Source organism: Manis pentadactyla, chromosome 15 (genome assembly GCF_030020395.1).
Source record: "Manis pentadactyla isolate mManPen7 chromosome 15, mManPen7.hap1, whole genome shotgun sequence".
NCBI classification, from domain to species: Eukaryota; Metazoa; Chordata; class Mammalia; order Pholidota; family Manidae; genus Manis; species Manis pentadactyla.
In genome coordinates, this window is record NC_080033.1 from 19,528,446 (window position 1) to 19,551,087 (window position 22,642).

Sequence of the window (22,642 nt, forward strand, 5' to 3'; positions counted from 1 at the left end):
CCCTCAATACAGAACTTTATTAGGGGAGGGGCAGTAGAAGAAGGTCCCTGTGTTGACTGGATTACATTATGGAGCCCCACAGCCTGGGGAAGATGGTGCTGGGGAGTTAAGGAAGCGTTGAGGAAGGGTTCTGGCCAGGAACATCCATGCCTGTCAGAGATGAAGGGCAAGGGAGCCAGGGTCTCAGAAGCGGCCATGCCGGTGGTCTGGGGAACGTCGTCGGTTTCTTTCTCGGGGACGGTGGCCAATATGGGGTCTCGGGGGTGACCTGGCAACAGGAGTGGCAAGAGAAGGTTTAGAGCCATGGGAAGTGGTGTGAAGATCCCCCAGGTCTGTCTCTGTGCTCTGGGATGGGGCAGGGTAGGTGATGAAGTAACTGGAATTCCTGGGGATGGTCTCCAGATAGGTGCTCAGGGGCTGATATCAGGATTAGAGATCCAGGCTAGTCTTGGATTTGAGTTTGGGGTTCCAGCTGGTTTTGGGGTTGGGACTTAGGTGCTGGTGTTAGGATGGGGCCCTGAGCTGGTTTTAGGGTACAAAACACTTGAGACCCTGTTATCAGGCAATAAGCTCAGGTTCATTTGGTATAGCAGCCGCAGGGCATGAAAAGTCTTGGTAGTCTGGTACTGCAGTACCTGCGCCTGGGTCCCCGACCATAGAGCTGCCGCCGGAGGTTCCGGGAGATGGGTCGCAGATGCATGAAGTTGCAGAAGCCACCACGGGTACATTCCCTGGGTAGAGGATGCCCAGATGGAAGAGACCATTGCCAGTGACAGCCTCCCCAGCACATAGGAGTCTGGGACTCCAGGTGCCCATCCCACCCTTGTACTATCATACCCCATCTCATACTGCCGACAGCATGACTCCCGGAAGTCAGTGACAGGAGACAGCTCTGCATGCACAGCCTGCCCGTTGAACCAGCGGTTGTTGAGTTCAGCCACTGCCCGCTCTGCATCCTCCTCTCTCCGAAACTGCGGGGAAAGTCAGTCAGGGTCAGCAAGCAAACTCAAAAATCTTCAGATTTGTTAAGCAGTTCTGGGGCTGGACTGTATCTGATTTAGTGATGGACCTCCAGCTGTGAGGCTTCAGTGGTGGGCATTAGACATTAAAATGCCTCCACCTCTGGGCTCTAATGGGAGAATAGCAAGCACCTTGACATAGACATTGCCCACGAGGTGGTCCCCCAGGTTGTCGCACACATTCATCTCTTCAATCTCCCCGTACTTCTCCTGCAGTTCCGTAAACACTTCCTGCAGAAAACCAGGAGGAATTCAGCTGAGTTCCTGACCCACCGGAAACCCAACCCACCCCTGCCAACACTCACCTCGAAGAAGTTGTCATAGTGTTCTTGCACCTCCACGTCGCTCACGTGACCTAGAGGAGGGAGCAGGGTGGAATCAGAAGGTAGCCTGCTGGGGACTGTCCGCCCTGCCCCCAAGACCCATCCCAAACTCACAGTGAGATCCGTCTGCGGTTTGGGCGGTGTTCTGTGGATTCCGGTACAGGTTGAGCAGCACTATGGTCTGAACAGAATTTAAGAGGGGCGGGGCCTGAGCTCGGAGGGCGGGGCTACATGCAAAAAGGTTGGGTTCGAAGATTGTGGGTGGGACCTTGCACCAAAGAAGCCTAAGCACACTGAGCGTGTCAGCGATGTTTGCCCCTAATGAAACCTGAAAAGGGGACAACTAGCAGTGAGGGGCAGTCCAAGGGTGTTGTCTGTACGTACGGGAGCGTGGCCAAACTCCTGGAGGTTGGGGGAGGAACCTGCAGAGGTCCAACAAGAAAAATGCTGGGCGGTAGGGTGGGCCTTAGAAATCCGGAAAAGGCGGGACCTCTCTATGATGGACAACAGAAGGAGAATAGCCGGGAAACGTTAACCCTGCTAGGCTCCGTGCTGGATCTCACCTGGCTGAAAGTCGGCTTGTTGTGAAGCCGGGAGCACCGGTCCCCGTGCCGGCAGGCCCCGATCTTAAAGTAAAAAGAGCAGTTAACCCTGGAAGAGGTGCAAAGACAGAGGTGAACCGAGGGCCCGGGAGGCCGGACACCCCAGAAACACCGCCCCATGCCGCCCAGCCACCGGGAAACCAAATGCCCTGTCCCCGGTCCCCCAAGAGGCCACTCCCCGCGCCCGTTCTCACTTGTCCTTCTCAGTCCCGAATATCGAGGCTAAATATTCAGCCATTTTTACCCGAGCCCTCCAACTCTGTCTGCTCTTTGCGTCACTTCCGTTGCATAAGACTCTGGGAAGTGTAGTTTGTCGCTACCCCCGCACGCTTACCGCGCGCTCAGAAACTCGCGAATGCGCTTGCGTATTGGAGGCCAGCGCCCTACCCCCCAAGGACTCACCGGCTGGAGTTCCCTGAAAGCGCATGCGTGCAGCAGTGCCTCACCAAAAAAGACTACGAACTCCAGAGGTACTTGCGGCATCTTGCGCGAACGGCCATAGTTGAAAGTGGCAAAGGCGTCCAAGCCGGAGGAAGTAGACTCCGCTGGTAAGTTGGGGGTCGTTTCGTGCATCCCAATAAATATAAAGAGCGTCCCAACTCAGTCAGCTTGCTGGTGGGAGCAGGAGTGCCCTTTCTTCAGCAAACCCACCTTTCAGTTTATCTCCGTTTTGTCGTAATAGGGGCGTGGTTGTTCGCGATTCTTGCATCTGTCCCTAAGGGTCAAGGCTTGGGTCTTGCCGTGCAGACCCTCGGAACGACCCTGCCCCAGCGCAGCTATGAACTTGGAGAGGATATCCAACGAGGAGAAGTTGAACCTGTGCCGAAAGTACTATCTGGGTAAGGGCCGGTCTCCTGGCGTCCCAGGAGAAGAGGGGACGACTAGAACGCCTGAGAGAAGAGGGTCAGGGGGCCTGGATTCTCGGGTCTATGGGATAAAGCGACTGGGGACGCGGACTCCTGGGTCTGAGGGGAGGGCGAGGGTCCTGAAGAAGGAGTCGTCTGGGGCCTCAACTTCTTGGTCTCAAGAGAGGAGGGGAGTTGCGGGGCTGGACTCCTGGTGCCTGAGGAAGAGATGGTCGAAGGATCAGATTCTCGGATTCCAGGGAGGAGCCAGGATTTCTGAGACCCTAAGAGCAGAGATCTCCATTTGAACTTGGGTATGGAAGAGGGCCTTCCAAATAAAAATAAATCCTCTAGGTGAGGGTTGAGAAAATCTTCATTGCCTTGTATTCGTGTGCGTGTGTGTGAGCGTGTATGTTTTTCTCTCTCTCTCCAGGTGGGTTTGCTTTCCTGCCTTTTCTCTGGTTGGTCAACATCTTCTGGTTCTTCCGAGAGGCCTTCCTTGTCCCAGCATACACAGAGCAGAGCCAAATCAAAGGCTGTGAGTCCAGGGTACACATGAAGGGAGGCCATCGGGTGTGTGTGTGGGGTGAATCAAGGACCCTTGGTGGGAGGGGATGATGGAGGTTCCAGAATTCTGGGGCTTTGTGGAAGAGAAGACAGGGCTAGTCTAGGGGATGCTGAAGAGCAGGTAAGGCCAACTGTCCCCACTCCTGTTCCTTCCAACAGATGTCTGGCGCTCAGCTGTGGGCTTCCTCTTCTGGGTGATTATACTCACCACCTGGATCACCATCTTCCAGATCTACCGGCCCCGTTGGGGCGCCCTTGGGGACTACCTCTCCTTCACCATACCCCTGGGTACCCCCTGACAACTCCCTCTGCACAGGCTTGGGACCTGCTCATTCTTCGAGAATGGACTCATCTACACCAAGCCCACTCTTCAAACCCCTAAAACTTGTTTCCATCTCCTATGTTCTCTGCTGACATCTCCCAATAAAGGACCCTAATTCCCTATATTGATGTCCTGGAGTCTTTTGGAGGTTGCAGCATAAAATGATATTTACTATTCAGGAACATTTATTGAGTGCTGCATACATCATGTGCTTTTTTTTTTTTTTTTTTTTCTTCCACAAAATACTACTCATAATCTTCTGATATAGGAACTTTCCTGCTTAGGAACCATATTTTTTACAGATATGGAACCAAGAAAGGAATAATGCTTCCATTAGGAGGGGCTGCTATTCTGTACTGGTGGTGTGTGGATTTGAAAAGAGTACTTTCCCACTCAGCTTCCATATTCTCATCAGAAGTATGGATCATAATGTTACCTCCTAGAATTTATCTGAGCCAACACACATGTGATAAATGGAAGTTTCCCATTCTTTCAAGGAGATGTCTGCAACAGTAAACATATTCAAGAGCTTTATCAAGACTTCCTTGACCATCCTATTTAGCGTTTCAATCCTCCCTTTGGTACTCCCTATGTCTCTTTCAGCCTATATTCTCTCATCTATTACATTTCATTTAAAATAGTTTTGCTTATTGTTCATCTTACAGACTGTAAAATATAAGTTCTATTAGGGCAAGGGTTGTCTGTTTTGTTATCTGCAGTGTCCCTGAGTGCCTACAAGAGTGCCTGGCACACTAGTATCTGCTAAATGAATGAGGTTGTACCTGAAAAGACAGTAACAGGTAGCTGGCAAGCAACGAGTGCTCAGTAAGAGGGAACCCAGCCTGACTCCAGATTTGCCTTCCTCCTGGGGACAAGAGGGACTCCCACGGTTAAATAAATACGGTCAATAGCTAAATTGCTGCTCCTTAAATCTAACACAAGATCCAAGAAGCCTGGCGAAGCCCTGATCCTACACCTCCCACCATACCTCGCGCGGCGCAGGCGCCGTTATTCTGGCTAAGTCTGGGGAGCTGGAACTACTCCTCCCAGAAAGCGCCCGGGGATGTTGTTGGTTTGTTTCAGGAAACAGGCCCCCGCTCCCCCAGAAAGGTGGGACTTACAGTTGGGAGCCGACCGCGACGGTTGTCAATTGGTCAGAGTTTGAGGTCGACGGTTGCACTGACTAATGGGGACAAGCAACTGTGAAAGGAGCCCGCCCACAAAAAGGAAACTAGAGAAGGTGGCGGCAGTCTCGGCTGTCGCGGCCGGACACAGCTCAGAGCGTAGGATTGGCAACACACGAAGCTTACCTTTGACCTCTCCCCGTCTGCCTCCGGCCTTGACTTGTGACCCTAGACCTTTTGGGGCTCCTCTGACCCAGCTAGCCAGAGCCCAGACCCAAAGCATGTTCCCGGTGAAGGTGAAAGTGGAGAAATCAGGTGAGGACCCCGAGGTCGGGGGCCTACGGGAGCACCGACGCAGCAGGGTATGGGAGTCCGGGTAGACAGGATTATCGCGATAACACGGAGTACGCAACTTCTCCCTGCAGCCCGCCTTACTGTGGCTGTCAGGCATCGAGCGATTCCTGCCACCGTAATACCCTCCCGGTCTGTGCTCAAGATACCTCTGAGAGCGAATGGGTGGCTCAGGCAGTGTGGTGCGGTAAGGCGTGGGGATCCCGAGCCGTATGACTCTGAGGACTCTTTCTTTGGCTCTGCCTTAGTTTCCCCTTTTCCACCAATGGTCATGAGTCAAGCTTTGTGCCGAGCGCCTGAAGTACAGGGAAGCTTTTAATCCTGCTGTCACTGTCTCCCAGTAATCCTAGAAAGTAGGAAATAAGATAGATGGGGAAACGGAAGCTGAGAGAGGGGAAATCATGTGGGATTGGGACTGAGCTGATGGGAACCCAGGACTGGCATGTTAAGGGTGGTGGGAGAGGCACAGAATCCAGACCAAAAAAGTAATAGTAAAATGATGTAGGATGTTAGATGGTATAAGTGTTAAGGAAACGAAACAGGAGAAGGACAGAAGATCAGGGGAAGGAGAAAGCTGTGAGGATATGTGAGGGAACAGCAAATCAGACAAAGGAAATCACCTTGAAAAGGCCCCAAGATGGAAGCCTTGTCTGGTTTGGAGGCCACCATGCAGAGTGAGTGAGGTAGAGGATGTAAGGAGATGAAGGCCAAGAGGAGGAGAATGGAAACATCTTGAGAGCCCAGGCTTTTTTGTTAGGACTTTGGCTTTTGTTCTGAGGGAAATGGGGAGCCAAGGGAGGGTTTTGAACCTAGGAGTGAGTTAATAAAAGTGCCCCCAGAAAGATCATGGGTAGAAAAGTGAGGGGTGAATGAGCACAAATGATGGTGGGAGGAAGGGGTAGGCAGGGTCTTGGAGGCCTGTGAACACCAGGTGGAAAAGCTCAGACTCTGTCCTGGCACTGTAGAATCATGGGGGCTTCTTAACGGGAGGATCAGGGTCAGGTTTGGTTTGAGGAAGATTCCTCAAGCCACTTTGTAGAGGGTGGATCAGAAGGAGAGACTGAGGCTGGGAGCCCAGGGGGAGGAAGAGAAAGGACCAGAGTTAGGGATGAAGAAGAGGTAGGTGGGAGAGAGACTTTTGAGGTCAAGTGGACAGGCCATGGGGTTGGTGGGCTGGGGTGGTAGAGGGCGAGAGGTGTCCATGTTCAGATCCAGAGAAGTACTGGGGGATGGTGGGGCTACCCATGAGATGGGGGCCCAGAAAAAGAGGTAAGTTTAGAGACACACAGGCCACTGTGGGACCCAGGGGATGGAAGGAGCCTTGGAGATGTTCAGAAGGAGGCGTCCAGGAGTCCATGGGATCCCAAGGTCTGAGGTTCAGGAGAAGCAGGAGCTAGAGAAAGAGATGTGGCCATAATGCATACCTTGGCTCCTACCAAGGCTCTTCGCTAGAATCTGAGCTGTCCTGACTCCTCTCCCACCCACCCCACACACACCTATCTCTCTCCTCTGAGTGATGTCAGGAATCCCTGTGTCTCCTGGGCTCCTCAGCAAGTCCCAGGGCTGGCAAAGCATGTCCCCATGTGTCCTTCCAGGCTCTGAGCACTGCGCCTCTAGAGCTCTTAGAAGTTTTAAGAGGAATGTAAACAACAAGAGTGGGAGGAGAATATTTTTATAACATCATCACCCCCTTAAGTTCTGTGATGAAGGGGGGCAAACACACAGGCTGACAGGGCAGAAAGGTGGGTCTAGATGTCATTTCCTAGAAGAAAGAAGCCACAAATTTGTATTTCAGATGAAATCTCCCAACTATTAAAAGTCAGCCCATTTAGATTTAATTCAGACTTAAAATAACACCACTGTCTCAGCCACACAAAGATCTGGGGACTAGATTCTGAACCCAGTTTGGGATTCTGTCTTACAATTTCAGTTGCAGAGCCAGATGGCCTGGGTGCAAATCCTCAGCCTTGCAATTTCCTAACTGTATTACTTTGGGCAAGTAGCTAACATTTCTGTGCCTGTTTCATCATCTATAACATGGGGATAAGAATCATATTTACCTACCAGCAGTATTACAAGAATTTAATGATTTAATATGTGTGATGTGCTTGGAACAATGCTTGGCACATAATAGCACTCTGTGTGTGTCACTTACTATCATTGCATCCTGCTAAGAGATTCATGTGCAACATAGGTCTATTTAAATCTCAAAACAGTCCTAGCACCCCATTTTCAAGATGAAGAACATGCTCAATATAATGAGGGGACTTGCCTTAGGTCACACATGAGCAGGTGGGACAGTCCTGGAACCCAGAGCTCATGCTCATCACTTCCAGTCGTCTCTGTCCACTGCACCCTCTCAGCATACGTGGGCCTGACATTACAATTGAACACCATGCCCTTCCCTGACCCAGCTGGCTGCCCATTAGTCTGGGAACTGACTCCTGCTCGGTACCCTCTTCCGCAGAGTTGGAGATGGCCAAGGCCCGGAACCAACTGGACGCCGTCCTGCAGTGTTTGCTAGAGAAGAGTCACATGGACAGGTTGGGACCTGGCCCATCATGGGGTCATAGGGAGTTGGGAGCCCTGGCAGGTTGGACCTTCTGGTCCTGGGTGGATGTGGGTAGACCTCAGAGGCTGGCTTAAGGAAGAAGGGCCCCAATGGAGAGGCCACTCAGTGCCTTCCCACTCTGGGCCCTGGGAACCCTGAGCCCTCAGTTCTCTTCTTCTACCAGGGAGCGTCTAGATGAAGAAACCGGGAAGACCCCCTCAGACACCCACAACAAGTAAGTTTTGTTGATGGGATTTATATCTGAGGGTTTGTGGTGGGTAACTTCTTTCTTCCTTCAAGCCCCCAACCACTCTGCTCCGTGCTCCCTCCACCAGAGTCTACATGTACAAAGACCCTGGGGCAGTAGAAGCTTAGGTCCCCTCATGGTTGCAACTGGAGCCCCCGGGGAGTGGGTGGAACACAAGACCTTAGGTTAGTGGGGTCCATGTGAGCGTCTCAGTCTTGATCTCAGTATCCCCAGGGTGCTCTCTGGGGGGTTTGAGCAGGCATTTGTTCAAGGGTCAGCCTGCTGACACCCTGTCTCTCCCCACAGGGATTGCTCCATCATGGCCACTGGCAAACGGTAAGGTGGCAGGGGCCCCAGCCAGCTGTCGAGAGGTCCCCAGTCCTCACCCCAGTCCCGACATTCTCCCTCCCCACACAGGCCATCTGCCCGCTTCCCTCACCAGCGGAGGAAGAAGAGGAGGGAGATGGATGACGGGCTGGCTGAGGGAGGGCCACAGCGATCCAGTAAGTAGGCCATGGCCCTCAAGGGCGGGCAGTGATGGGGGCTCTGTGAGGATCGTCACATGCCTCCCATTCCCACCCTCCTAGACGCATATGTGATCAAGCTGTTTGACCGGAGTGTGGATTTGGCTCAGTTCAGTGAAAACACACCGCTGTACCCAATCTGCCGAGCCTGGATGCGCAACAGCCCCTTGGTCCGTGAACATGAACGCTCACCCAGCTCACCGCTACCCCCACTGCTTGAGGATGAGGAGGTGAGATGGATGGTGGGCCCTCACCCAGCAGCCAGGGAGGGCAGTGGGTAAATCGTCATAAGGTACCTTCATCCCCAGGCTAGTGGAATAAACAGGCACAGTTCTCTGGGTTCTCAAATAACTCCTGGATCTGGTGAAGCACATAGATATGAACACTTAGGCAGAGGGTATGGATGGAACTCCCTAGAGCAAGGAGACGTGGCTACCTTGTCTGGGAGGGAAAGAGGACAGGGTTTCCCTGGGCAGATGTGACCTCTAAGATCAGAGGTCCTCAAGAGCTAGAGAGGCAAACAGGTGTAGCCACCTGGCCTAGGGGAGCTGGTGGGAACCCCTTGGGCTGGGCAGGTCTCTGGACTGGGCAGGAGTGATTGGGGGTTCCTGGGTTAGACAGAAGACAGGGATCCCTGCCATAGTCAGACCTGACCCCCAAGCTGGGTAAGGTCCTCACCCTTCAGATATGACTCCTAAGGACAGGTCCTTGGCGAGACCCTCATGTCCATTGTGACTGGGAAAGGCAGACGGGGTGGAATGTGTGCCCCTTGCCCTCTTCTCTGACTCTCTTGGGCCTCATATGGGCCCTTGTGTCCAGGGTTCAGAGGTGACCAACAGCAAGTGTCGTGATGTGTACAAGTTGCCTCCGCCCACAGCCCCTGGGCCAACTGGAGATGCCTGCAGGTCCCGAATTCCATCCCCATTGCAGCCTGAGACCCAGGGTACCTCTGATGACGAGGTGGGTATGGAACACTGGCCTGGGACTCTGGGGCATAGGTTGTGGGGCTTGGGCATGGCCACCCAGCCTCGCCTCTCTGACCGTGCAGCCCTCTGAGCCTGAGCCCTCACCCTCCACACTCATCTACCGCAACATGCAGCGCTGGAAATGCATCCGCCAGAGGTGAGCGTCTCCCAAACTGCTTGCCTCCTTCCGGCCACTGCCACAACCCTGAGTCCTCCTCTGCTTTCCCACCCTCACTGCAGGTGGAAGGAGGCATCTCATCGGAACCAGCTTCGTTATTCAGAAAGCATGAAGATCCTACGGGAGATGTATGAACGACAGTGATATTTCGTAGTCCCTCAATCCTAATAAACATTCCCCTCCACACTGGCCTCTGGTTGCTCCAAGCCCATCCTTCCCAGCCCAAGACATAAAGTGGTTGGCACAGCTCTAGCACATTTATTGGGGGAGTGGGCCTAGGTAGGAATGAGGGGATGGGACAACAGGTAGTTTAAGGAGTGAGAAAGATTGTGGGGAGTCAAAGAAAGTGGCTGCCTAGTTGGGGCTTGGAGAATAAGGGCAGGGCTGTGGACGGTAGATTGCCTGGGATATGTGGTTAGAGACTTGTGGCTCAAGACAAAGTGACTGGGGACTCCAGTTCCAGTTGGGGATGGGAGCCTAGGATATCTGTGCAGAGTCTGGGCAGATGGGGTGGGTGTCTGTACAGTTTGAGGTTGAACGTCCTGGTTGGCCTGGAATAGGTGTTCAAGAGTGGGATTCAGAAGAGTCTTGGGGTGACTGGCTGGGATTTCAAGTCAGAAAATGGGTGGGGGTGGCAGGGAGTAGAGTGTTTAGTTGGAATGAGAAAGATAGGGTCTTGGGACCACATCTGAATGGTCTGACATGGGAGGTCTGTGCTGTCTGGGATATTTGAGGGGTGGGGGGATTATGCTTGACTGGTCTAAGGTGGCAGCAGGGCTGTCCATACCACAGTCTGATGTCAGAGTGGGGAGGGGATCAAATAGGATTTGGAGATGTTTTTATAGATGAGTAAGAAGAAATAAGTGTTTTCAGTGGGGTTATACGCCAATAAAATGGGGTCACCGGCTATGGGAGACTAGGCTGAGGGAATGTGCTTGTAGAGTCTGGAAGCTAAAGAGGAGGTGGGGGAGGGTTTGCAAGCTGAAGAGGGTGAGAGGGAGTGTCGGTGGAAAGCGGTAGGTTATCCGGGCTGAATCTAGATTGGAAGAGTCGGGACAGTATCCCAAATTGGATGAGCGGGTGGTCTTGGCGCGCTCAGGACATCTGGCTGGGCGGAGTCAGGTCGGCTTTAAAAGGGGGCCTGCGGCATACCGCGGGTCAGGAGTGTCCAGACCTCTACTTGGCAGAAGTGGGCGGCAGTGGGGCCTGGGCCGGCGCAGATGCGGCCTGGATGGACAGGACGCCCTCGGGAGACAGCGCAGACGTCACAGCAGCAGGGTCCACGCCAGGGGGCAAGCGGTAGCGGCGGTGAAACTCGCGCGCGATGTATCCGTGCTCATCCTGGAGGGAGAGAAAAGCTTGAGCAGCCCCGCCCCTCCGACCTGCGGGTCCCGCCTACGCGTTCTGGCCCCGCCCCTGCAAGCCGGCTCACCGGGCGCTCCTCATGGCGCGCATGCACCTCAACGTGTTCGCCAACCACCTTGACGGTGATTTCCTCTGGCGAGAAGTGCTTCACATCCAGCAACACGGAGAATTGCCCTGGGTCTGTTGGCACCTGCACACACCCAGGTGGTCATCAAGGCCCCTCCCCTGCCTGTTCCGGTGCTGCAGCTTGACCCTGGCCTTCAGAACTGGAAAGTCTCCTTTCCTACTCGTAGCGGGTGAGGACCGCTTCACCCAGAATAACTGCGATCACCCGTCCCCCTGTAATCACGAGGATTCCCTTCTCACCCAGAGTAGTGAAGCCGCCTTCCCCTTGCAAGACCTACGGTCCCACAAGCTAAGGCTCCCCTCTTACCCCCACCCCGTGTCAACGACTCTTAGCGTGTCTTCCTGGACACTGACTCCCTAGCCCCCTTCCTCTCAGGACCTCCCCTGCCAGAAATTGCATGATGCCTTTTCCCCAAGTCTCCAGTCTTCTTTCTACCCTCCCACTCGTATTACGGGACCGATTGCACCCTCAGCAGTTACTAGTACTCCTCCCCCATTTCTCAGAGTGGCCGGACCCCCTTTCTCAAGTCACAGGATCCTTCCTCCCCTCTACCTCTCCGGGAGACAAAGGGTCACCACATGGAGTTGCCAAACTCTTCCCCAAGAATAACAAAACATTCCCCAACCCCACCTCACCACCCCGCCCCAGTCACTGGGAATCTCCACGCCCTTTAGAAAGACTGGGCTCCCCCTTTGTCCCATATTCCCTAGGTCACCAACCTCCTTCAGTCACCAAGACCCCTCAGAGTGACCACCCCAACCCTGTAAGTGTCCCAGCTCTTCCACTCCCCTCAGAACTGAGACCCTCCTCAGATCCACTGGGACCTTCCACCCCTTTCGGTAACCCGGCCTGAGATTCCGAACTTTGGAAGCCCCACGGAGCAGTGAAACTCCACCCCGCTCAAAATCCAGGGAGGCCGGGTTACCGCCCCTCCTGCAAGCCTGGCACCTGGGCGGCAGGCAGCGCCACGCTGGGTGCGCGCAGGTAGTAGGGGGCTAGTGTCGCGGGGCAGAGCGCAGCCAGCTCCGCTTCCAGCAGCCCCTCGCCGAAGCGCTGGTCGAAGAGGCGCCCAGGCGCCGAAAGGCCAGGCAACGGGGCAGAGGCGCGGCGCAGCCAAGAGGGCTGCACAGGCACCGGGATCTCCATCCTGCTCCGCCGCTGCTGCCGCCACCGCCGCCCTAGGCACCGCAGTGACCCTGCGTGAGCCGCCGCCGCTTTATAGTATGCCCTGTGTCCGCCCCTCGGCGGGCCGCCCGGGGACACTGGGACCGCGGCCATACCCGGCCATTAATAGAGCCTTATTTAGAAAACCCAACAATGACTTGGCCATTTATTAAGCGCCTGCTGGATGTCAGAGAGATGTCATTAAGGTCCCTCAATCTCCCGAAGGGGAAACTAAGGCTGAAGAGGCGAAGCCTGCTGGTGTGGGAAGCACAGCCCATCGTTTCGGATCCAGGGCCTGATTAGCCCACTGCAGAGTTCCCAGTCACTTAAATCCTCCCCCGCCCCGCAGGCAGTTCTGGGGATGACGCAGATGGCGGCCTTAGGAGCAGATTCCCGGGTATAGGGAATGCGGTAGCCGGGCCAGGCTGTCAGAAGGACAGAAAACAGATCCTACTCCCTTCTCAGCCCAACCCCCCCGCAGGACGGGCCTAATTCTGTGCATCTGACTCAGCCTCGGGTGCGTAGGGTAGCGGGGTCTGCCAGGTGAGCAATGGCCAGAGGGCGCGGACACGGACAGTCCAGGCTGGCTCCCCGAGGGCCGTGTGCCGGGGCCCGAAATAGCTCATTTTGATCCTGCCACCTCGGCCAGGAGCCCGGACCTGGCACCTGGCGCAACCAGCTGCTCCTGCAGCAAGACGAAGTGGGTAGAATACCCGGAGGGCCAGGTTGGCTGTTCCCACTGAAGGAGGGACTGCAGTTAGAGAGGGGACAGATCCCCTGACTGCCCCAGCAACAGAAAAAACGATAGACTGGAGTCTGGATGTGATTTCTGCAGCAAGAGGGGGCGTGGCTAGAAGACGCTACCTCAGGAAATCGAGTGTAGTTTAGAACCCCTCCGGACCAGGAGCCCAGCCTCAGATCGTTTCCATTGGTCCACAAGCTTGCCAATTACTGCTGCACGCTATGGTTCTCCAATCAAAAATGCTCTCTCATTCAGGTCAGCGTTACAGCCAGTTGTGACACATCTTCCTTTGGCCACTTTCCAATTACTTTTATTTTCCACTCTATCATTGGTCGCCTTGGAGGCAGCTCTCTTCCCGCGCGGGTACTGCCAAAGGGGGACGGGGCTGACACGGCATTGCTAAGCGACAAAGATGCGCTCGGAGCCAGTCCGGTGAAGGAGCGGAGCAGACGGACGCATCGAGGTACCTGCGGCACGGGCCACAGGTGAGGCGGTTTCTTTTCCCGGGGAGCACAGGAAGCCTGGAGAGGACCAAGGGTGAAAGCAACACAGCCCAGGGTAAGGTTTGCTGGAATCCGAGTCTCTCAGTCTCAACCCAACTGGAACTACAGTTCCCAAGATGCTCCACACACAGCCTTCGGCTGCTTCAACCTTGGACTTCACCATTCCGGGGGTCCCATAGCGTCTTACGTTTCTCTAAGTCGCCCCAAGGGCTTCTTTTCCTCTAGGTGTCCAGGGGCATCTTGGGAATCAAGTTTCTTAGTTTCGAGATTGCCTCAGACTCCTATGCGTGTTCTTTTTTACCTCTCTTGCTTAGGCGAAGCCCAGTGACTGATGGGAGTTGTAGTCCATCTACCCTTTTCTCCTAAGTGTACCAAGGACTTAACGGGAAATGCACAGTGATAGGGTTTAGTTGAGGTTCTTGACCCGTGCTCCACTTAAAAATCTCCTGGGACGCTGCGAAAAAGATACAGATGTTCGTCCTCTCCCCCCACCCACTACCTCCATTCCAATTGGTCTGGGGGTGAGGACGGCGCATCTGTATTTTTTAAAAGACTCCTTCTAGACGGGATCCAGGGTTAAGAAGCACCAACAGGGTTAAGAACTCCTGAGTTCTTCTCTTGAGACTGCTCCAAGAGCTGGTGGGAACTGTGCCTCCAGTATCATTATCTTGAATGTGCAGTGGTGCTTCATGGGAATTATGGTCTGTCTTTTCCAGGAATCCATAAGAATCATCTCGTTCTGCCCTCCTCTTCCCATCCTCCCCACCTCCCACCCCTGACTCTACTTCCCACCCTGCCAGGGGTGCAGTGACCATGCTCTGCCTGGCAACTCCACTCTCCCCTTACAGCTTGCCAGTTTTCTCCATCAGATAACCCCTGTGGGATGCTCCCCTGGGTTGAAGCTACTACTGGCCATCCCCAAATCAGACCTGGCATCCCAAGGTGAAGACACAGAGAGTGCTTTGTGCCAGCCCAGTGACCAGGGAGTGACAACAAGAGGGAAGGAAGCTGTGTGATGAGAGATGAGGGTGAGCTATTAGGAGACATTCCCCTCCCCATGGCCCTGCTCTTAGCCAGTCCTCTACCACCTGGATCCCCTATCACTCTGAGTTATTACCATTGTGGGATGTTTCCTCCTCTCTGGACTGAGACTTCATGTGTTTTGATTCCTCTAGGGGATTACTCCTCAAGGCCTCACATTTTCTTCTCCCACCCCCCCATCTTAGACCCTGAGCTCATCCAGGTCCCAGAGATCCAGGCTCCCAGAAGCTCCCAAGGCTTTGGATAAAGACCCCAACTCCTCAGTGTCTGAGGAGTCCTGGCCATCCAGCTCAGGGACCTCTTCTCCACCCAGCACCACTGAGGGACAGATGGGAGCCTCCCCACCACCCACCCTGATTGACAGTGGGGACTCTGTAGTGGCCAAGTAAGTAACAGCAGCCCTGGGGGAAAGATGTGTTCAGGTCAGGGGAAGGGAGCAGGCATCTCATAAAAATCATCACAGCAAGAGCTGTTCGTGCAGCACTTTTAGGATCACATTTCATGTGTGTTATTAAGAGCTCTAGGGCTAGGCTGCTTGGGTTCAGATCCCAGCTCTGTCACTCTCTCTATGATCTTGGCCTCAGTTTCTTCAACTGTAAATTGGACGTAGTAATAGCACATAACCCTTAGGACTGTTTTATACTTTCAGGGAGTTACTGTGGTAAAGCATCTGTAACAATGCCTGTCAATAGTGAGAACTTGGGTTTGTAGGATACAAGTTCAGCTGCTGTAACAAAGAATCCCAAATTAATTGTGACTTAAACAAGATAGCATTTATTTCTCCCTCAACTCTAACAGTCCAGGTGGAAGCAACCAGAGCTTATACAGCAGCCCCTAGGTGAGGTATCAGAGACATAGTTTCCTTCTATCTTCTTGCTCTCCTATCCCTAGGCTGTTGCTGTGTCCTTCATGGACCAAAATGGCTCCCAACTACATCCACTTTGTTAGTCAGGAACCTAGTTACATGACCATAAATCTACAAGAGCACCTGATAAATGTATCTATAGAAGAGTGGCTATATGCCCAGTATTGTAAGTCTTATAATATGGCATTACTATATAAGAAAGGAGAACAGATTTTGGGGGACAACTACCAGCTGCTGCCATGGTGCTTAATAAACATGGGCTATTTTGATTATTATTACTAATATTATTTGGCTCTCATCCCACCCACCTCCCATTCTCTGATGCTCACAGGTATATAAACCGATTCCGCCAGGCTCAGCCCACAAGCCGTGAAGAACGCCAGCCTGCAGGCCCAACCCCAGCTGACTTTTGGTGGCTTCGGCCTGACTCTCCAGACCCCAGCAGTCAATTTGCAGCAGGTACTTGCCTCAGTCCCATCCACTCCCAGCCTAAAACCTTTCCTGATCGACGCCCCCAACAGCCACTTCTTCTGGTCCCCTAATTCTGGTTTCTCAACAGAAACCAGTGAACCAGAAGGAAGACCCAACAATGAAGTGCCAACTCTTGCCAAGGTTGTCAGTGCATCACAAGTTAAGGCTATGGCCCCCCTTCAGGAAATAAAGCAGGTGACATCCTCATCTATTCCCTTCCCTATGTGCCTGAACTGACAGCACCAGTCCTGGTAGAATTAGAATCAATCCCATTTCAAGGAAGCTTAAAGCAAAACTAGGAGGCTTGTTGACTAATGCAATCAAGAAATCCATAAGGTGATATTTTCAGGCATGGCTGGATTCAGGTGTTTTAACAGTATTGGAAGGAACTCAACTTACTTGTCTCTCTGTTCCTTTGTTGGGCTCAGTCTCAGGCAAGCTTTCCCCTTGAAGTAGCTAAGAAAGCCCCAATAGCTCTAGACTTCAAACTTACATAGTTATTCCAGTGGAAAAAGGAGGTTTTTCTAATAGCTTCATCCAAGGCCCCAACACTTACTTTCATTCGCTTATCTTTAAGCCAGTCACTGTGAATCAGAGGACAGAGTGTTGTGATTAGCCAGACCTGGTCAGGAATGTAGTGTCAGCCCTTTTCCCACAATGATGACTGAACTGAAGGGTGTGGATCCATGAAGGAAAATTGGATATATAAACCGGTTCCGCCAGGCTTAGCCTCCAAGCCGTGAGGAGTAAGCAGATTCTAAGCCAGCATGTGAGGGTACCAGGTAGAGTACAGCCTTTCACTTCAGCTCTCTGTCCAGAGCCCCTTTCCCAGCAGCCTTTGGCATAGGCATTGGCCTATGACCCCTCTCACCTCGCAGAGCCTCAGCACATGGAACTCATCCCTGCTGGACCTGGAGACACTGAGTCTGCAAAGCAGAGCCGCCATGCTGCTGAAACGCAGGTGCCTCTCCTGCCCCCATCATCCAACCCACTCCTACAGCTCCAGGACCAGCTCACTGCCTCTGAGACCCCTGTTGCCTCACTTCTGCCTTTTCCCTACAGCAAGGCTTCTGTCTCATCCTCCTCCCTCAGCCCCAGCGGTACCAGCAGCTCCTCATTCCCTATCAGCTCTGATGACCTGTCTCCCTGCTCCATGACCTTCACCCCTGACTCTGGCCAGGGCTCTGACCACAAGGAGCACAGTAAGTTCTGGGAGGCAAGGACTCAGGACAGTCTTCATGTGAATCCCAACTCCACCATTTACCAGCTGTGTGACCTGGGGCCTCTCTGGGCCTTTTCCCAAATTTTAAAACAAGGATAATAATTGTTCTCCTCTCCTTTGGGTATTGTGAAGATTTGATGAGCTGGTGAATACATGGAGCACTTAGCAGAGCTCTGTTAGCAGTAACATTAATATGACATCCTCTCTGCATCCTGTCTGCAGTCTGCAAAGCTCCAAAATCAGAAGGCTTATTGCAAATTTGGCACCACTCCTGATTTGATGGCAAAATCAGACCTAAAAAATATGAAGTCTACTTATAATCTCTATATATCTCACTTAGGGTGAATAGCCCTACTTTTTGCTATGGATATATTACATTGAACCGTATGGAGCTTTTGTCTTTGTAAGTAAAAAATGTTTGAATATTGACAATTTCATAATGTTCAACCAAATACCAATTATTTGAGTCTGATGTACTGACCTAGACCCCTGTCGTACATATGTGACTTTGCTAAAATGTGCAAACTGTTGAATTCTCAAGTTTCTTCCCCCAAGATTTCAGAGCTGGGACAAAGGACCTGGGTTACTATTACTGTTATCATTATTGCTACTATTACTCTGTTCCCAGGTGTGGGATGCAATGGTACACAAATAGATGCTCTCCGTGTCTCACAGGGCTCCCATGAGTGGGGCTAGGCAAGAACAATAAAAGAGGGGAGTTCTCACATGTCGTGTGATCCTGCCCAAGCACTTGCCTGATTCTTCTCTCCTAAGCTTCATGTTTTATTCACCTCGCCTTCCTGAGCTTCAGTTTTCTCATCCATAAAGTGGGGATAAAACTAATACCTACTTCATGAATTGTTTTGCAAATTAAATTTATTCATTCCTTCATTTAACAAACATTGAATACCTTTTGTGTATGAGGCCCCATAAGTGGGACTGGGGATTCCACAGTGAATCAACCCATCCATGGTCCCACCTTCATGGTCTTCACAGCATAGTCACAGTGGGGCAGAGAATAACTACATAACCCCACATGTAAATGTGAAATGTAAACAGAAATGAGGGCCATGCAGGAGAGGATTGTGAAACTGGGAATTCAGAGAAGGCCTTCCTGGGAGAGATGCTTTCAAAGTGGAGACCTGAATGATGAAGGTAGGGACAGTAGCCCTCTGGCATCTACAAGGGACCTGAGGTGGGGAGAGCTCGGTGCATACAGTAGACTAGAAAAGGCAAGAGCCAGGGGTGAGAGTAATGTGGTACCAGGTGGGGGAGATTGTCAGGGCTCAAATTACATTGAGCCATGTAGGTATGTGAAGCACTTGGTCATTATCTTAGGACTGGGGAGCCCCGGGGGAGTTTGTTCTGAGCAAGGAGGGGATGTGAACTTTCTTGGGTGTTAACAGATTCCTTCTGGCTGCCATCAACCCCCAGTGAGAGATGCTTGTAGCTTGACTTGTATCAGTCTGAGGAGCAGAGAAGAGGGAAATGGCCAGGTTTGGAAATAGAATCACAGGATGTAGAGGGGAGAGGAGAAAGGTCAGAGGTGATGTTCCTCCCACTCCCACTTTGCAGCATCAGATGGTAGGGCTTCTGAGAGAGAATGGTAGCCGTACTGATCATGACTGATGAAATGCTGCTCTGTGTGATGTTATTGATGTCTGTTTGCCCCCCTGGACTGAGACAGCCAGTGGCCCTGCCCTTCATCACTGCTGTATCCCCAGCACAGGGCTGGGCACTGGATGGAGTACAGTAAACAGTACATTTTGCATTTATGCCACAAATCCTGATTGCACCAGGCCCTGTTTTCAACACTGGGGATAAGTAATGGCCAGACAGACAAAAATCCCTGCTCTTGTGTAGCTGCCGTTGCGGAGTGAGAGATGAATAATAAATGAGCAAAGAAGTACTACATTTAGTATATTAGAAGGTGATAAGTGCTAAGAAGAAAAATGGAACAGGGAAGAGAAGTGGAAAAGTTAGGGATTATTGCAGTTTTGAATAGGGTAGCCAGGGAAGGCCTCACAAAGCAGATGGTATTTGGGCAAATATCTGAGGGATTTGAGGGAGTGAACCCTGTGGATACAAGAGGGAAAAGGGGAAAAGCATTCCAGACAGAAGAACACACAAATGCAAAGGCTTTGCTTTTTGCCAGTAGAGAGGGGCAGCCTGGGGAGGGTTCTGTGACAGGTGGGTCCTGAGCTAGCTTAGGTGTTCACAGGCTCCTTCTGGCTGCAGATGGAACAGGCTGGAAGGACAGGCGAATTGGGAAACCGTGGAGGAGGCTGTTAAGGGTTTGGCCCCAGGTTAGGGCAGTAGAGGGGGTAGAAGTGAGAAGATTCTGGGGGATCTCTTGTTCACTGCTTTAACCCCAATGTCCAGAACAGTGCCTGGTACACAGTAAGAGCTCAATAAGTATTCATTGATGAATGAAGAATTGAATGATAAGAGGTCAAGAAAGAAGTCCATGACTCTGACTGCCCCTTTCCCACTTTCCACTTTGGAGAGAAGTTGGGATATCATCTGAGAGCCTGTTTGAATGAGCTGTTGGTGTGGTTGAAGAGTGTGTGCACAGGCTGTCACTGGTTTGCTCATCACCCCAGCCCTGTCTTACCCTGATTTACTCCCACAGGAGCCCCAGCACCTGCCCCCATCCCTGCTTCAGCCCCTGTCTCCTCCCGGGCACCCCTGCGGCCAGAGGATGACATTCTGTACCAGTGGCGGCAGCGTCGGAAGCTTGAACAGGCTCGGAAGTTTGAACAGGCTCCAGGAGGCCAGGGTGATGGAACCTGGATGTTGCCCCAGACCCCTGCCCTCACCACTGCAGTGAGATGAGGAGGGATCCTAAGGGAAGTTGGAAGGGGGAGGCCTAAGGGGGACTGAAGACCCTCTGCCCTTTCTCTCCCTCTCAGTTTCCTGTCCCTATCTGTCTACAGAGCTCTCCGGCTCCTGCAGAGACAGTTGGTTCCCTGGGAACTCAGCCTACCTGCCTTCCTCTTTGGGGCAACGTGCCCTGGCCTGCTCCCCAGGGGACCTTCCATGTGGAAAGGCCTCCTATTCTCACAGGATTCTCTCCACACATCTTTTGGGGTCCCAATCCCCATGGGTTCTTCTGGGCCCCACAGTCCGGTCCCTGGGTATCTCTTGGGGCCATTCCTCCCACGCCCTCAGCCTCTGCCCAGGTGCCTCCGGCCTCCACTCCCGCCCCCTCAGCCGCCCCCCAGGGCCCGCCCACCCCTGTGCCAAGCAGCCCCGCCCAGTCCGAGAGGAAGGGCCCGAAGCCCCGCAAGAGCAGAGGCCTCCGCCAGGAGTCTGCTGGGAGAGTCACGGCTGCTGAGCAGGGGCCTGGCCCGCAGCTCAGAGGTGCGCTGGGCCAGGTAGTAAAGGCTCGGCTGTTCCCAGACCTCTTGGAGGACTCGCCCCCTCGCCTTGAGGGTCCACCTCCACTGGAGACTGAATCTCCGAAAGTCAAGTCCACACACCACCATGCCAAGGTTATGTCCCGCCCCTCAGAAGTAATGCCCCCTCCGTCTGAATCACGGTTTCCATGGGCAGAGACCCCTCCAGGTCTGTCTACTACACAGCCTAGGAATGTCAAGGCCGCACTCCCCCTAGTGTCCTCAGTGCCTAGGAAGGACAAAAAAAAAGACCCTCCCTCAGCTGAAGCTGGGTATCTGCAGCCCGGGGTCCCGCCCCCTCCAGCTGAGGAGGTGGCCACTTGGGTCAAGGCCCCGCCATCTTCGCTCAAGGCAGGGTCTCTTGAGGCCTTGGCCAAGCCTTCATCCCCCACTGATCCTGCCCCCTCAGGGGACCTGCTGTCCCAGGCCATCTGGCTTCTGCAGACTGCCGAAGGTGAGGTGATGCGTGGGGCTGCCCGGAGCTGCGTGGTGGTACAGCACCCTGTGACTCCTGCTCCCTGTAGCTTGCTCTTTTTCCATCAGACTCTGACGGCAGCGAGTTCCAGGATGACCCTGTACTGCAGGTGCTAAGGGTTCAACGGACGGAGCTGCGGCAGCAGAAAAGGTGACCATCACCAGGATCTACAACGCTGGGCCCCTGAATCCCCTGAGATCCCCACTGGGTGCTCACCCCTCCTGAACTCTTTTCCTGGAACCATCCAGAGCCCCAGACTCCAATATGAGCACATACCACTGCCTCTGCTCCCCTGGCTTTTTTCCAGGCAAGTGGATGCCCAATTATCCCATCTGCTGGACCACACTGAAGACCCAGGGTCTTGGTCTCCTCCAGCCAGGTCACCCTCCAGGTCCTCAGGGAGGCAGCTGCGGAGGGAAGGAGCCTATCTTAAGGCTAGACAACTGTGAATTGTATAAATTCCATTTTTCCCAATAAAATATTTTTTTCCAGGTTACTGGCTGTCACTGAGAAAAGGGTTATTCTGGAAAGACCAAAGATCATGTTTAAGGGAAGTGGCTCCCCTCCTCCCCTCCCCACTGTGGTTGTGCCCTGCTATACCCCCACTCTAGTTCCTGACCAGTGGTGGAAAATATCTTCTGGTTTCATCCTCTCCAACATCAGGACAGGAAAGGGATTCCAGGAAAGATTTCAGCTAAGACTGGGATTCACCTTACCTGATTCTGAGCTCAGGAGTGGGTCTCTCCCTATCTCAGATGAGATCAAAGTAACTGACTTCTGGGCATGAAGCTAATGGTGTCATCAGAGTGTTGGGCAGCGGTTAGTCTTGGGTCCACATCCTGCTCAAGCCAGCAGCAGCATTTGATGTGCTCCCTCCCTCCTTGAAGTGCTTCCTTGCCTGGTTTGCAAAACCCCACACCTCTCCTCACCTCTCTGGCTGTGCCTTTACTGACCCAACCTGTCATCCTGGTGTGTCCTAAGGTATTGGCCTTGACTTCTCTATACTCATCCCCAGGTGTTCTCATCCAGCTTCATGACTCCAAAGCCCGTCTCTATTCTGACAGTCCCCAACTTGCTATCTACCTGGCCACTGAGCCTCAGGCTTCTATATCTTGCTACCCACTCACCATCTCCACTCAAAGGTCTAAGAGGTGTCTCAAACCTCACAGGTCCTAAACTGAACTCCCCATTTTTCTCCTAAACCTGTTCTTCTCCAGCTTCCCTCAGCTCCATCTTTCTAGTTGCTCAGGCCAAGCCTCGAAGTTGTTCTTAACTCCTCTCTTTTCCTCACCCCCACAGTTGACTAGCAAGTCCTTTAAAAATCCCTCCAGAATTTAATCCCTTCTCCCCCTTACATTGCCCTCACCCCAGTCTAGGCTATCATCACCTGTCTGGTCTATTGGAAAACTTACTGTTTTGTTGGCAAATTCTTTGACACACTTACCATCAAAAAGTAGTCTGTGCCCCTTCTTGAACTGGGTAGAACTTTGTGACTGCCTCAACAAATAGAATGCAGAGGAAGTGATAACTACTTTAACTTTCTAAACTAGATTAGAAAAGATTATACAATTTCCACTTGTTTTCCTCTCTTTCTTACTTTGGAATCCAGTTGCTAAGCTGGGTAGGAATTTGGGTTACACAGGTGTATGCA

The 22,642-nt window shown here is 52.8% G+C and overlaps 5 protein-coding genes across 11 annotated transcripts; 3 read left to right on the forward strand and 2 right to left on the reverse strand.

Moving 5' to 3' along the window:
• Positions 1-2: 2 nt before the first annotated feature.
• On the reverse strand, positions 3-2,274 carry U2AF1L4 (U2 small nuclear RNA auxiliary factor 1 like 4). The gene is made up of 8 exons (XM_036928989.2): positions 2,139-2,274; positions 1,906-1,993; positions 1,457-1,523; positions 1,325-1,374; positions 1,152-1,250; positions 838-971; positions 636-731; positions 3-268 (listed from the first exon to the last, which is right to left on the reverse strand). The coding sequence occupies exons 1-8, from the start codon at positions 2,180-2,182 to the stop codon at positions 184-186; spliced, it is 663 nt and encodes a 220-aa protein (XP_036784884.1). The 5' UTR covers positions 2,183-2,274; the 3' UTR covers positions 3-183.
• Positions 2,275-2,359: 85 nt separating this feature from the next.
• Positions 2,360-3,800, forward strand: PSENEN (presenilin enhancer, gamma-secretase subunit). Of its 2 annotated transcripts, none has more exons than XM_036928991.2 (4): positions 2,360-2,492; positions 2,627-2,783; positions 3,223-3,327; positions 3,516-3,800. In XM_036928991.2, the coding sequence occupies exons 2-4, from the start codon at positions 2,723-2,725 to the stop codon at positions 3,653-3,655; spliced, it is 306 nt and encodes a 101-aa protein (XP_036784886.1). In that variant the 5' UTR covers positions 2,360-2,492; positions 2,627-2,722; the 3' UTR covers positions 3,656-3,800. The 2 variants fall into 2 exon arrangements, with proteins under 2 accessions (XP_036784886.1, XP_036784888.1); XM_036928993.1 differs by having other exon boundaries at positions 2,385-2,492; positions 2,665-2,783.
• Positions 3,801-4,910: 1,110 nt separating this feature from the next.
• On the forward strand, positions 4,911-9,807 carry LIN37 (lin-37 DREAM MuvB core complex component). Of its 2 annotated transcripts, none has more exons than XM_036928986.2 (9): positions 4,911-5,117; positions 7,621-7,696; positions 7,889-7,939; positions 8,258-8,287; positions 8,369-8,454; positions 8,539-8,705; positions 9,295-9,435; positions 9,524-9,597; positions 9,681-9,807. In XM_036928986.2, the coding sequence occupies exons 1-9, from the start codon at positions 5,084-5,086 to the stop codon at positions 9,760-9,762; spliced, it is 741 nt and encodes a 246-aa protein (XP_036784881.2). In that variant the 5' UTR covers positions 4,911-5,083; the 3' UTR covers positions 9,763-9,807. The 2 variants fall into 2 exon arrangements, with proteins under 2 accessions (XP_036784881.2, XP_036784882.2); XM_036928987.2 differs by lacking the exon at positions 4,911-5,117 and adding an exon at positions 5,197-5,340.
• A 53-nt stretch (positions 9,808-9,860) lies between these two features.
• HSPB6 (heat shock protein family B (small) member 6) lies at positions 9,861-12,319 on the reverse strand. The gene is made up of 3 exons (XM_036928990.2): positions 12,059-12,319; positions 11,051-11,173; positions 9,861-10,959 (listed from the first exon to the last, which is right to left on the reverse strand). The coding sequence occupies exons 1-3, from the start codon at positions 12,254-12,256 to the stop codon at positions 10,795-10,797; spliced, it is 486 nt and encodes a 161-aa protein (XP_036784885.1). The 5' UTR covers positions 12,257-12,319; the 3' UTR covers positions 9,861-10,794.
• Positions 12,320-13,353: 1,034 nt separating this feature from the next.
• Positions 13,354-21,502, forward strand: PROSER3 (proline and serine rich 3). Of its 5 annotated transcripts, none has more exons than XM_036928983.2 (11): positions 13,354-13,501; positions 14,368-14,547; positions 14,746-14,945; positions 15,757-15,884; positions 15,985-16,091; positions 16,775-16,857; positions 16,959-17,098; positions 19,751-19,944; positions 20,055-20,970; positions 21,060-21,141; positions 21,299-21,502. In XM_036928983.2, the coding sequence occupies exons 2-11, from the start codon at positions 14,542-14,544 to the stop codon at positions 21,438-21,440; spliced, it is 1,998 nt and encodes a 665-aa protein (XP_036784878.2). In that variant the 5' UTR covers positions 13,354-13,501; positions 14,368-14,541; the 3' UTR covers positions 21,441-21,502. The 5 variants fall into 5 exon arrangements, with proteins under 5 accessions (XP_036784878.2, XP_036784880.2, XP_057349138.1 ...); XM_036928985.2 differs by having other exon boundaries at positions 16,962-17,098; XM_057493155.1 differs by having other exon boundaries at positions 16,989-17,098.
• The last annotated feature ends 1,140 nt before the right edge of the window (positions 21,503-22,642 follow it).

What these genes read in the sequence shown, in the direction of transcription:
- U2AF1L4 (XM_036928989.2), bottom strand. Translation starts at nt 2,182, where the DNA reads ATGGCTGAATATTTAGCCTCGATATTCGGGACTGAGAAGGACAA. An exon ending in AACCGCAGACGGATCTCACT is followed by an intron (nt 1,375 to 1,456) that starts GTGAGTTTGGGA and finishes TCCCTCCTCTAG; the next exon opens with GTCACGTGAGCGACGTGGAG. An exon ending in TGGGCAATGTCTATGTCAAG is followed by an intron (nt 972 to 1,151) that starts GTGCTTGCTATT and finishes CTTTCCCCGCAG; the next exon opens with TTTCGGAGAGAGGAGGATGC.
- PSENEN (XM_036928991.2), top strand. Translation starts at nt 2,723, where the DNA reads ATGAACTTGGAGAGGATATCCAACGAGGAGAAGTTGAACCTGTGCCGA. An exon ending in GTGCCGAAAGTACTATCTGG is followed by an intron (nt 2,784 to 3,222) that starts GTAAGGGCCGGT and finishes CTCTCTCTCCAG; the next exon opens with GTGGGTTTGCTTTCCTGCCT. An exon ending in GCAGAGCCAAATCAAAGGCT is followed by an intron (nt 3,328 to 3,515) that starts GTGAGTCCAGGG and finishes TCCTTCCAACAG; the next exon opens with ATGTCTGGCGCTCAGCTGTG.
- LIN37 (XM_036928986.2), top strand. Translation starts at nt 5,084, where the DNA reads ATGTTCCCGGTGAAGGTGAAAGTGGAGAAATCAG. An exon ending in AGGGTACCTCTGATGACGAG is followed by an intron (nt 9,436 to 9,523) that starts GTGGGTATGGAA and finishes CTGACCGTGCAG; the next exon opens with CCCTCTGAGCCTGAGCCCTC. An exon ending in TGGAAATGCATCCGCCAGAG is followed by an intron (nt 9,598 to 9,680) that starts GTGAGCGTCTCC and finishes CCCTCACTGCAG; the next exon opens with GTGGAAGGAGGCATCTCATC.
- HSPB6 (XM_036928990.2), bottom strand. Translation starts at nt 12,256, where the DNA reads ATGGAGATCCCGGTGCCTGTGCAGCCCTCTTGGCTGCGCCGCGCCTCT. An exon ending in TGGCGCTGCCTGCCGCCCAG is followed by an intron (nt 11,174 to 12,058) that starts GTGCCAGGCTTG and finishes GGGTGTGTGCAG; the next exon opens with GTGCCAACAGACCCAGGGCA. An exon ending in CGCGCCATGAGGAGCGCCCG is followed by an intron (nt 10,960 to 11,050) that starts GTGAGCCGGCTT and finishes CTCTCCCTCCAG; the next exon opens with GATGAGCACGGATACATCGC.
- PROSER3 (XM_036928983.2), top strand. An exon ending in GCTTCTGCAGACTGCCGAAG is followed by an intron (nt 20,971 to 21,059) that starts GTGAGGTGATGC and finishes TTTTTCCATCAG; the next exon opens with ACTCTGACGGCAGCGAGTTC. An exon ending in GAGCTGCGGCAGCAGAAAAG is followed by an intron (nt 21,142 to 21,298) that starts GTGACCATCACC and finishes GCTTTTTTCCAG; the next exon opens with GCAAGTGGATGCCCAATTAT.